The sequence below is a fragment of the Myodes glareolus genome, chromosome 4 (genome assembly GCF_982192425.1).
Source record: "Myodes glareolus chromosome 4, mMyoGla1.1, whole genome shotgun sequence".
Lineage (NCBI taxonomy): Eukaryota > Metazoa > Chordata > Mammalia > Rodentia > Cricetidae > Myodes > Myodes glareolus.
Window position 1 is genome coordinate 72,943,118 of NC_142029.1, and position 12,099 is coordinate 72,955,216.

Sequence of the window (12,099 nt, forward strand, 5' to 3'; positions counted from 1 at the left end):
AGTGTCATTCCCCATGGAGACACCGCACAAGCAAGAGAGGGTCTTGCAGGTAGGAAGGGAAAGAGTAAGCATGCTGGGGAGACTTCTTTTCGAAGACCAGCTGCACCCACAGAATAGTTCTCCCCCTACCCCCCGCCCTACCTGAGGTTCCCAGGAGGCCAAGAACCGAAGCTTCTAGAAAGTGTAAGATATGCTGAGAGACTAGAATTCTGACTGTCCTGGGACTCCCACCTTCGTCTAGGAGTCAGGAGAGCATCTCTGTATACAGGCCTACACAGAAAGTCTTCCCTCCCCCAGGACAGCAATGATGCCACCTAAAACCAAAGGAAAGGGGAGAAAAACTGGGGCACAGAAGAAGAAAAAAAAGTCAAGTCCTGGTGAGTCACAGTGTGTGTCCAGGACACAAAGATCCTCAGGAGGAATCCAGTTCTCTGGGCAACAAGATGGAGTGGCTTTGTTTTGGTTTTGTCTTTTGTCCTTTTGATACAGGGTCACTATGGGGCCCAGGCTGGCCTCAAACATATCCTTTGCCCCAGTCTTCTTAATGCCGGGCTTACAGGCATTGCCGCTTCACTTGACTAGAGTGAAGCTTTCTTGCCCTCCTCTTCAGAGCCTCGAATCCAGACTCCACAGGACTGGGGAACTGGAGAATGCCTTGTTCCCAAAGTCCTCCTGAAGCCACTTCTAGCTCTTTGCCTTCACCATGTTTTGAGCACCCGCCATGTACATGGGAGTGAAGACTCAGCTGTGACTTTGTCAGATTTTGCCACTGGGCGTCCCTTATCCTGCGATCTTCCTCCATCACGCAGGGAGTTGATGTGTGGGAGGAGGACTGGGCTGGGACCAGGATCAGGATAACCTAAGACTATCATCTTGCCAAGACAGATGCGGGGGCTGAGGCCAAGCACAGGCTGGTGCTGCTGGAGAAGGAGCTGCTTCAGGACCACTTGGGTAAGGAGTTCGAAGTCTCAGAAGACAGCAGAGATCGCCTGTCCTAGTTGGGGTTACCGTCGCTGTGATGAAGCACCATGACCCGATCAACTTGGGGAGGCAAAAGTTTATTTGACTTAGCTTTCAAATCACTGTTTAATATTGAAGGAAGTCAGGATAGGAACCCAAACAGGGCAAGATCCTAGAGGCAGGAGGTGATGCAGAGACCATGGAGGGGTGCTGCTTACTAGTTTGCTTCACATGGTTTGTTCAGCCTGCTTTATAGAACCCAGGACTTATACCAGCCTAGGGGTGGCACCAACCACAGTGGGCAGCCCCCCCATTAATGACTAATTAAGAAGATGCCCTAAAGGTTTGCCTACAGCCTGATCTTCTAGAGGCATTTTGTCAGTTGAAGCTCCCTCTTCTCTGATGACTCCAGCTTATGTCAAGTTGACAATAAATTAGCCACCCAATACATGGCACGTGGGGCATTTCTGGGTTCTTGGGGAACTGGAGGTTTGAGCTATGTGCAGAGCTAAACCAAGCTAGCCATTAAGTGTTGGCAAAGATTGTGAGGAAAGGCTAGGCAGTGGAGATCAATGAAAGAAGCTATTCCCCCTCCCCTCCGACATTGGGAATGGAACCACTACCTCATTTGTGATAGTAGTCTACCATGGAGCTAACTCACAGCTCGGGAAGCCATGGTCTTTTAGTAGCCAGAACATGGAGGGAATATTGACTCCTTAGGAATGAAAACTCTATGGGTTTGGTGGGATGCAACTAATAAAGAGAATAAGAAGTTAACACCTGTCACCAAGTTCCCAGAGGTAAACATAGCTCATGGGGGCTATGGCAATAGATTCTGTGAGACCCACAATCAGCCCTGAGCATGGTTCTGACGCTGGCTGTTCATAGCGCTACAGAGGGATGAGACTCGCAGAGCCAAGGCTTCTGAAGACAGGCTGAAGCAGAGGCTGCAAGAGCTGGAAGCTGAACTGGAAAGGGCCCAAAGCGAAGGGAAGGCTGTATATGCAGGTATGATTTGACTGGCCATGGGGCAGGAGACAGGGGCATTGAAGAGGACAACCAAGAAAGTTGGGGAATTCAAGGAAGGGAAATGAAGAGGAATCCTAACTGCCATACCTAGTGGCTCCCGTCCCTGCATAGGCAGGGTCCTGAGAACCAAAGACAGACACCCTAGAATGTCTGATGCTGCACACTTGATTGATGTGTGAAACAGAATGTAGCTCACAGCTCTTTATCTTTACCTTTGGGGGTGACCGGGAAGAAGAGCCAGGGTCCCCCTCTTACACTGGTGTGGGGAGGGAGCTGGTTTCAGATCTCCCAAACTTTCAAGGTCTCCCAAGTTTCTCAGTTCTGTTCCTTGACTGAGACTTTTCTCCACCCACAACCTCATTTCTTTTCTTCACACCTCCGTCCCTATGGCTCCTCCTCAGAGATGAGCCGCCAGCGTTGGGCCCTGCAAGAGGAGTTGAGAACCCGAAGCAAGCAACTGGAAGAGGAAGTGAGAAGTCAGCAGAAACAGCTAGGTAGTCCCCATCGCTCACCCTTTCTTTCCTAGGCTCCCTAACAAGACCCGGCATGGGAGAGTGGACTTAGAAAGTTCTTCTCTGGAGGTCTACAGTCTGCTGGTTGAATTTTAACTAGGGTCACCTTCATCCCAACTTTCCTCTGAACAGAGTTCGGTGACACACACCTCTATGTTAGCGGCTGGATTTGACTTCTAGGAGAGTTGACTCAGCTGTTAAGAGCACTCCTTCTTACAGAGAGCCTGAACCAGTACCCTCACAGTGGCTCACATCCATCTGTAATCCCAGCCCTAGGGCATCTAATGTCCTCTTCTGACCTTCACAGGCACCCACATGGTGCACATGCATACACACAGGCAAAGCACTCACACACATAAAATAACAAAATAAATAACTCTTTAAAAAAGGGAAAACTTAAAAAACTCTCCAAGATAGAGGTAAAGGAAAGGTAGGACTCTCACCCCATCTCCCGCTTTGTTTAATCTCCCCAGGTCCAGCAGCTACCCACTTCATTGCCTTGACTGTGAAATGCATTTAATAGTTTAGCTGGTTTTTACAACCAAACTACAGAAAACCATAGCCTTAATTTAATTCAGTATCTTCAAAGCTGAGCACCTTGTAGAAAGCCTTAAATTACTACTTGTTAAATCAGTGAATTTACCAATCAGATGAGAAAACAGAGGTCAGAAGAGGGCATCAGATCCCCTGGAACTGGAGTTAAAGATGATTCTGAGCCACCGTGTCGGTCCTGGGAATGAAACCTGGGTCTTCTGCAAGAGCAGCAGCCAAAGCTCTTAACCGTTAAGCCATTGTCCCAGTCCCCTCCTGAGTCTTTTCACTCCTCAAAAATCCCAAGGTGGCCTTGAACTCACAGTGGTCCTCCAGCCTCTGTCTGGAAGGACTGCAGGTGCGCGCTATCACACCTGAAATATCTCAGTGCCACTGTAAATATTCAAGAACTGCTTAGACAGGCCACGGATTCCATCTCCAGCCTTCTTTCAAATTAAAATTCAACATTTATTGAACACCTCCTATATTAGGTGTTTTGTCATGCATTTTCACATTTAAAGGTTCACAGAAAACAGGAGGAGCAAATATCATTTTCCCTCCAAAGATAAAGAAGGGGCTAGAGAGGGGCTCAATGGTCATGAACACTGGCTGCTCTTCCTGAGGGCCTGGCTTTGATTCCCAGAACCCACATGGTGACTCACAATCATTTTACTTCCAGTTTCAGAGGATCAAATTCCATACCCTCGTCTGTCCTCCAAAGGCACATACACATACACATGGGGTGGGTGGGGCAAAATAATATTATTTTTAAAATTAAGATATAAAATTAAAAATAAAATATTTATAAAGATAATGAAACTGAACCATGTTAGTTGGTACAAGTCTATAATTCCAACCCTGGGAAACAGAGGGAAGAAGATCTGGAGTTCAAGGTTGTCCTTGATTACATGGAGAGTTTAAGGCCAGCCTGGGCTACATAAGACCCTGTCTTAAACAAAACAAAGTCAAACATTTAAGACATAGAGAACAAGAGATACTTGTCCCATGCTGTATATCTGACAACCACCAGACTTTGGACCCATCTCCTATCTCAAAACCTCTACTCATTTTTGCCCTACCTCAGTGAGTCCTTACAGTGACCTCACAAAGGTTGATGATCCCGGAAGTCTGTAATGTCGAGGTACCCTTTTAGGTACCTTTGGAACTTGGTATCGTGGCATCATCCTGTCTTCTTTATCTTTCTGCCCTGCTCCCTAGAAACATGCCAAAGGGAGGCTAAGACAGCAAGGGAAGGGGCTGAGAAAGCCCTCAGAGAACAAGGTGAAACCCTGGCTCAACTTCGTGCCCACGTGGCAAACATGGAGGCCAAGTATGAGGAAATCTTGAATGTAAGTACTACTCCCTGGAGGCCATCTTCTCAGTATCCCAGAACCCACCAATCCTATGGCCCCGACTGGTGTGATGACCCACAACCTAAAGGAGCCATGCTCTATTCTAAGGGCAAATAGAAGACACAACCATTGACAGAGCCAGTGATTTATAATCCCAGTACTTGGGTGGCTAAGACAGGAAGATTTTGAGTTCCAGGTCAACATTAGCTACAATGTGCTATGTGGCTGCTACATAGTGAGACCTAGACTCAAAATAATCAGGAGCTGCTGGTATAGCTCAGTGGTGTGCACAGCCATGGGTTCAATCCCTGCACAGAGGTGGGAGGAGGGAAATAGGAAGAGGAGTCCGGGACAAAGAGCAGGGAAGGAAAGGGGAGGCACTGTTCCAGAGACTGAGGCAGGAGGATCATAGGTTCAAGGCCAACCTGTGTACAGAGTTCAAGGTCAGCCTGGTAAGTATAGTAAGACTCTATCTAAGATAAAAAAGTGAAAAGAGGGATTGATGACAGCTCAGTGGACAGGGTACTTGCCTAGCATGCGTGAGGCCTTAGGTTCAATCCTGGATGTTGAAAAGAGAGAGAGAGAACAATGGGAAGCTAAGCATGATTGGTCATGCTTGCAATCCAGTGCTTGGGAACCTGAGGCAGGAGAATTTTGAGTTCAAAGCTAGCCTGGTCTACAAAGCAAGGGTATCTCTCAGAAGGAAGGAGGAAGGGAGGGAGGCAGGGAGGGAGGGAGGGAGAGAGGGAGGGAGGGAGGGAGGGAGGGAGGGAGGGAGGGAGGGAGGAAGGAAGGAAGGAAGGAAGGAAGGAAGGAAGGAAGGAAGGAAGGAAGGAAGGAAAAGGAAGCCATTGGCAAAGGACTATTACCAAGCTGGGCAACTTTCACCCTTCCCTCACTTCCTGGGAATGAAAGCTTGGTGTTCACAGGGCAGCCTGGACTGTCTCTTGGCCAAGCTGAGAGCTGTCAAGCCTCAGTGGGATGCAGCTGTGCTGAGACTCCACACCAGGCACAAGGAGCAGCTACGTCAGTTTGGTCTCAACCCCCTGGATCTTTGAGGCCATTGACCTCTAATCTCTGAGGCCTAGAAATAAAACGACTTGATGTAGAATTCAACAGAACTTGATTTGGCCTATACAATTGAGGAATGACTCTCATGGGGACACCTGTGTTCTGGGTTAACCCATTGTCCCACTGTCCTAAACACGGAGTGATAAAAAATGAACAACCCTCTAGGAGGCTGGAGAGATGGCTCAGCAGTTAAGAGCACTCACTGCTCTTCTAAAGGTCCTGAGTTCAATTCCCAGCACCCGCATGACAGCTCACAACTGTCTTATGCCCTCTTCTGGTGTGCAGATGTACGTGCAAAGTATCCATATACATAAAATACATAAATAAATCTTTTTTTAAAAAAAAAAAAAAGGCTGTGTGGTGGTACACACCTTTAATCCCAACTTGGGAGAAAGAAGCAGGTGGATCTCTGTGAGTTCAGCCTGGTCTACAGAGTGAGTTCCAGGATAGCCGGGACTGTTCCACAGAGAAACCCTGTCTCAAAAAAAAAAAAAGAAAGAAAAGAAAAAAAGAAAAAGAAATGGACAAAGTTCTAAAGCCTTTCCTACAGAAACTAGATTCCATTCCCTTAGACCTGGAACACTTTTGGTTCCTTTAAACTACCTTGGTTTATTCTTACCAACAAAAACACAAAGCCAAATTTATATGGAAAGATTGCATAAGTGTGCACATGTATTTACTTATTTATTTGGACAGTGGCATACTAAGGTGCTCATATGGAGGCTAGAGGACAACTTCCTGGAAATGGTTCTCTCCTTCTACCATGGGGTTCTGGGGATCGAACTTAGGTTGTCAGACTTAGCAGCAAGCCCCTTTACCATCTGAGCCATCTCACCAGCCCACTGGGAAAGACAGTAACAGGACATTACAGTGGCCAGGAACTAGCTCCCAAGTTTCTAAGGTGTCCACAGAAGGAAAATATGGCTGATCTCCAAATCCTTGTGCCGTATAATCCTAGAATCATAGCTAGCCTGAGTTCTCGGTGGCTTTGATACTAAAAGGCTCCACAGCATCACTTTCCGGGGCAGAAATTCATACTTGTAGCACAGGTCCTCAAAACTTCTCCATAACATCCTGTGGAGACTTGGGCTCCCTCATGAGCCTGCCTGAGGTCTCTGCCCACACCCCTCTGCTGGAGGTAGGCTCACGAGAAGGAAAAAAGACCCTAGAAGTCCTGCGATCAGTGGTATCTGAATCCTCCAGCTCCTGCTTCCTGCGTGGAGAGACCATTCCTGGCTTCTGCCACCTCAGGGTGCAGAGCAAGGGTAGGAAAGACACTAGGCAAATCTGTGCCAAGCAGGGGTATCCTATAGCAGCTCTGAGGGCAGGGTCCAGTCCTACACAGAAAAGAAGGACAGAGTCAGTCCTGGGAGATTGGGAGTGGGAGAGTTCATTTTCCTGCCCCAACATGCTCTGACTGCTCAGGAATGGGACTTGCTTCAGGATCCTTCTGTCCCCACCTCCTATGACCTACAGCTTCCTCTTGCACACCTCTCTCAGCTCTACCCAGCAACCCTCCTATCTGCCCTTCTCATAGTTCCGTCTGTCTTTGATTTCACCTTTCCAGACTCCGAGGAGATCCAGGCTTCCAAGTCCTGCTGACTCCTAGCTGCCAGCTTCAAGCAGAGGGGTGGCTCAGCCTCAGTCAGTTGCTGAAGCCTATTCAGGTCGTTGTCTCCACCCACAGGATATCCATTCACCTCCAAAACTGCATCTCCCATTTGCAGCCCCGCACGGGCAGCTGAGCCTCCTGGGGTTACCTGGCAGCGTAGGGGGGAACACACGGAAGCATTCATCAGGTGTCCCAAGGCTGGGCATGCAGGCAGGCAGAGGAAGGCAGGTAGATAAATGATGGAAAGGTTCCAAGGCACATGGGGCATCAGTCACCTGGGAAATGAAGAGACAAGGCCTACTGGCCACAGAACAGAGCTTGAATCCATAGCCACCTCCTGGCCCAGGGTACAAGAAGCACTGGCGGGAGCCGACAGGGCTAGAAGACTCGACTGTGTCTTCAGCTGCAAAGTCCTTGGTTTCTGCCAGAGGGGAGGCAGCAATCTCTGTGTTTTCCAAGAAGAGGAGGGGAGACAGCCGTACCTGGGGTGAGGGGCAGACAGAGCAAACCTGTGGCACTTGAGCCTTGCTCCATTCCCACCTTCCCCTCACCCGGTCACTTGCGCACCATGTTGAAGAAGCGATCAGCCTCAGGATCGACGACAATGAGGGAGACGCGAGAGCCCTGCGCTCGGATCCTGGACACTATTTCCTCATGGCACAGCCCATCCACACTTTCCCCAGCCACAGCCACCAGGCGGTCCCCAGCCTTCATGCCAGCCTTGTCAGCTGGCAGTCCTGGGTCCACCTCCCATAAGAACTGCCCTAGGACATAGACATATGTGACATAGACATATCACTGCTCCTCCCTGACTTGCCCCCATGCTCTCCCAGGGACTAACTCCGAAGTACATGAGAGGATGCCCAAGGGTTGTGGATCAAATTGGGGCACCTCTCATGATCACTGAGAAGTGTGCAACTGGGTATGTATGACCATCTTAAGGCCCAGTTCCTACCCACCCCTAGGGCTGCCACTCACCAAGGCAACCGTCCGGGCCCTTCTCCTCCCGGAGCAGGAAGCCAAAGCCTTGAGGCCCTTTCTCCATGTTTATACACCGGGGCTTAGCGGGCAGTGCCCAGCCCTCTGCCAGGGGCGCAGCAAGAGGCATTCCCAGTTGATGACACCGTTCCTCGACCTCCGGGGCTGCCACCAACAGAGTCACCTGATCGCCACTCTGCCAAAGCTGTGGGAACCCAGCAAGAGTTTAAGTACGGGCCATCAGCATGGGCATGGAGAGGCAGATCCCCTCAGCACCTCCTCTCAGGCCCAAGGATGAGGATGGGCCTCTCACAAACTATAGAGAATAAAAGAGGGGTGACATAGACAGACCCTCAGACCAGGAGTCGGGGTTCATGTAGAAAGTCACTGCAGGAAGCCCTACCTTCCTACTGAGCTGGCTGGAAGTGAACTTCTCCACACTGACCCCATTCACTTCTAGCAGCCGGGCCCCAGGGGGCACCCCTGCCCTCTCAGCGGCTCCTCCGGAACTGAGAACCAGCCAGAAAGAACCCCGACATCCTAAAGGCAGACAAAGGAACTTCCAGTCTGCTGCATGCAGTGGCTGGGTTTCCCATCCCTGACTGCCCCATCTCAGGCCCTAAGCTCACCATGGGTGATGCTGAAGCCAAAGCCACCTTCATCTTTTACTACATGGCACAACCGGGGCCTGACTGCCGATCCTAGGGTAGGGCAAAGGAAGGCATCGCTCCCCTGCTGAGCACGCACCACGTCATGCACATGTTGTGCCAAGACTGTCAGCAATACCCGGGGACCGCTGGCCCGGATGTGGCGCACTACCTATGAAAGGACACGGGAGTAAGAGAGATTCGCCCCCTGGTGAAATCCCAAGACCCATTAGGACTTGTATTTTCACTGTAGAAACCAGTTCTGTAGGTGTCTTTATCAAATCTTTCTAGCTGGGCACCTCCAAGTCATGGGGTCTAGGGAGAGTGAGGCTTGGCCCATGCATTAGAGTGCCCAGGCAAATGTCAGACTCCTCTTCCTCTCAGAAGTGCTATGGAATGTTCCTTTGTTCCACAAGGAGTCCCGGGCCAGCCTCACCATGGCATAGTCCTCATGGTCCACAATGTTATTGTTCACCGCCAGGATCCGGTCTCCTTCCCGGAGACCATGGCGCTGGGCGGAGGAGCCTGGATCCACCCTGTACACCACATGGTCAGCCTTGCCCAGCTGGTACTGCAGATGGAACCCAAAATTCTTCTGCTCCTCTCTGCTCAGCAGACAGAAGCGAGGCCGTTGCAGGTTCCAGGGATCTGGAGGAGGAGGTGGGTAGGTAGCCAGAAAGGAGGGAGGGCACAGTTCAAGTACAGAACCATCAAATAACTGGTAGCCTCTGCCTCCTGTCAGGACTGGACAGCTTCCAGCCAGGGAGAGGCTGGGCTTTATAGCTGAATGGACGCTGCATGGGCCAGGTGACTAAAGCAAAGGGAGAGCTGCCCCCTCTACCTCCGCTCAGTTGCTGATATCAGAGGGAGTCAGCTAGTGATTATCAAGGAGATAGGAGGCTGTGTGGCACTGTAATGTCTCTAGGGAAAGGTAGTCATTGTCAGGGGTGAGGGGGTTACCAGACTGAGCCTGGTCTTCAGCCAGAGAGAGGACAGGATTGTCAATGCCCAGCTTTGGATTAAATTTAAACTTCCTGTAAGGAGGCAGGAGAGGCATGTAAGAGAAGTATGTAGCTGGACTGGGGTCCCAGGTCCTACTGGAGATGCTGATGGACAGTTGAGAGCCTCCCCCTCCAATTCTTCAATCCTCACACTACTTACAGAGTTAACATGGCCGTGTCTCGAAGATCTGCTGGACAAAGAGGGATAAGGGTAGAGACACATTCCTCCCCATGTTTTCCATGAGAAAAACATGAAAGAGCTTAGGAGAACCCCTCAAACCCTCTCATTCTGCTCCGCTATCTTCACACACAGGGCTGTTTAATCCCCTTTATTTCTCTTCCCAGTTCTTTGGCATGTAAATCTGAGCCTGCCAGCACAGGGTGTGGACCAGGAAGATAGGCACACACGCTCACCTCATTCCTCTTTCGTTCTGTTTGTTTGCCTCAGAGCAAACCCCAATACCAAGTGTGTCCTAGACTCAAAGATTCAAAATCTGTTCCCTCTGCCGCTTCCCCAGAATCCCCTTTCAAGGATATCTCCCCTCCTACCTGCAGTTGCCTCCATAGTTGGATCAGTGACCCAGGACTTTAAGAGTAGGGACAAGGTTCATTATAACCAGTTGACCCTCCCACCTGCCCCCTCCTGAGTCACGCCTCCTTGAAGACGCTGCAAGGAAGCAATGGGGTAATGGTTAACAGCAAAGGGCCTTATTCTCTGGAAAGTGTGTGTCTATGTTTCTTCTGCCCTCAGTTCTGGACTCTACCTTTCTCGAGAGAGCCTCTAACTGACCCAGCTGTTCTTATGCCCAGAAAAAAAGTAGCTCACTGGTCATTGAAATTCCAAGCTGAGGGCAGTAAAAATGCATAGGGCGATAGAAATGGTAAGGCCCAGTGCGGACAACCTTTTCCCAGAGTCTTACATGCAGCCCCTCCAGCAACAAAATTATCTAAAGATATTGGTGCCCCTCCCTTTGGTTATCAGACTATTCAAACAGTGGATCCCAAAGAACTGGAATTTCTTCTGGAATCTGAAGCTAGGGAAGAGAAAAAGACGAAGCCCTCCCCGATGCCAGCCAGAACTTATCTCCCAAGAAGAGGTGTCACACAGTTATGACAATTTGCCAAACCACTGCACAGGACAAACAGGAGCAGTCAATAACCCAGTTGTTTATTGTGGTTGGAGACCACAGCCTGACACGACTGCTTTGCACACAACTGCTTTGGACACACACCTCTTGCCCTCACTGTATTTGAACCTAAATTCCAGGTCAGGATCCTGAAAGATGAGTTGAGGGGGGAGGAGGTGTCCCTTGGACCTCTTTATTTGTTCCTCTTCCTGATGTGGCCACCTGAGAGAAATCTCCTTTCTCCACTTTTCTAAGATTGTTTGTTTTGTTTTGTTCTTTTGAGACAGGGTTTCTCTGTGTAACAGCTGTGGCTGTGCTGGAACTCACAGAGATCCACCTGCCTCTGCCTCCTGAGTGCTGGGATTAAAGGCGTGCGCCACCACTGCCCAGCCACTTTTCTAAATTAAATATATGTATTTATATCCAGGAGGTAGTGGCTCATGCCTTTAATCCTAGCACTCGGGAGACAGAGGCAGATAAATCTCTAATTGAGATCAGTCTGGTCTATGGAGTGAATTCCAAGACAGCCAGGGATACACAAAGAAACCCTGTCTCAAAAAAAAATTATTTGTGTGTGTGTGTGTGTGTGTGTGTGTGTGGTGTGAGAGAGAAAGTGAGAGGGTTACCCAGAGGCCAGGAGAGGGTGTTGGATTCTCTGCAACTGGAGTTACAAGTGGTTGTGAGCTCCCCCACCATGTGGTGACTGGGAATGCAACTCTTGCCCTCTGGAGGGGCAGCAAGAGTTCTCAACCTGCTGAACCTTCTCTCCGGCCTTTCTCTATTTTTTCACTATTCTCTTTTTAAATAGTTTATCGAAGATTAGTGGCAGAGCTCAGCTTGTTAGGGCTGCCAGAGCCCAGGCATCAGTACTAAAACTCCATCAATACTACTGCCTCTGAGTCTCGAGGCCAGGAACTAGCCTCAACAGAAGGTAAATCAGACTAACCTTTTCTTGGCAAGGAACAGGGGATCACAGGGAGTGGAAGACACACAGCTTTTTAATAGCAGCAAGGTGAGCACGCTTATCCCTAGTGGACTTGGAGCCGTCGATACCTATGTTGTTCAGGGGACACGAGGCTGGAAAAAGCACCAGTGTGAAGGCATTTTGTGTCCAGAAGTGAGCATAAGGCAGGGATGGGAAGTCATCTAGTACAGCTGCTGGATGACAGATCCCCCAGCATGGCAAACATGAGAGGTGTGCCCCCTTGGTAACAATCAGAGGAAGGAGAGACAAGATCGATGGTGGGGCCGCAGGGCAATTTGTCCACTCATGTGTCAT

At 49.7% G+C, this 12,099-nt stretch overlaps 2 protein-coding genes across 5 annotated transcripts; one reads left to right on the plus strand and one right to left on the minus strand.

The window, feature by feature from the left end:
* Drc12 (dynein regulatory complex subunit 12 homolog) lies at positions 1-5,495 on the plus strand. Its single transcript, XM_048416854.3, has 7 exons — positions 1-49; positions 242-377; positions 886-951; positions 1,849-1,968; positions 2,391-2,483; positions 4,251-4,381; positions 5,314-5,495. Exons 1-7 carry the CDS (start codon positions 14-16, stop codon positions 5,440-5,442), a joined length of 711 nt encoding a protein of 236 aa, XP_048272811.3. The 5' UTR covers positions 1-13; the 3' UTR covers positions 5,443-5,495.
* A 600-nt stretch (positions 5,496-6,095) lies between these two features.
* Positions 6,096-12,082, minus strand: Nherf4 (NHERF family PDZ scaffold protein 4). 4 transcript variants are annotated; one of them, XM_048416852.3, is made up of 11 exons: positions 11,767-12,082; positions 9,854-9,881; positions 9,653-9,726; positions 9,129-9,340; positions 8,675-8,864; positions 8,449-8,585; positions 8,046-8,250; positions 7,635-7,831; positions 7,343-7,549; positions 7,015-7,215; positions 6,096-6,792 (listed from the first exon to the last, which is right to left on the minus strand). In XM_048416852.3, exons 2-11 carry the CDS (start codon positions 9,862-9,864, stop codon positions 6,763-6,765), a joined length of 1,464 nt encoding a protein of 487 aa, XP_048272809.1. In that variant the 5' UTR covers positions 9,865-9,881; positions 11,767-12,082; the 3' UTR covers positions 6,096-6,762. The 4 variants fall into 4 exon arrangements, with proteins under 4 accessions (XP_048272809.1, XP_048272810.1, XP_048272808.1 ...); XM_048416853.3 differs by having other exon boundaries at positions 9,854-9,884; XM_048416851.3 differs by lacking the exon at positions 11,767-12,082 and adding an exon at positions 10,243-10,352.
* Positions 12,083-12,099: the final 17 nt, after the last annotated feature.

Coding starts and splice junctions, on each gene's coding strand:
- Drc12 (XM_048416854.3), top strand. CDS start 14: ATGGAGACACCGCACAAGCAAGAGAGGGTCTTGCAG. Junction 378..885: donor GAAAAAAAAGTCAAGTCCTG/GTGAGTCACAGT, acceptor TTGCCAAGACAG/ATGCGGGGGCTGAGGCCAAG. Junction 4,382..5,313: donor AGTATGAGGAAATCTTGAAT/GTAAGTACTACT, acceptor TGGTGTTCACAG/GGCAGCCTGGACTGTCTCTT.
- Nherf4 (XM_048416849.3), bottom strand. Junction 8,251..8,448: donor CCAGCCAGCTCAGTAGGAAG/GTAGGGCTTCCT, acceptor GGGTTCCCACAG/CTTTGGCAGAGTGGCGATCA. Junction 6,793..7,014: donor TCTCCTCGGAGTCTGGAAAG/GTGAAATCAAAG, acceptor TTTTCTGTGTAG/GACTGGACCCTGCCCTCAGA.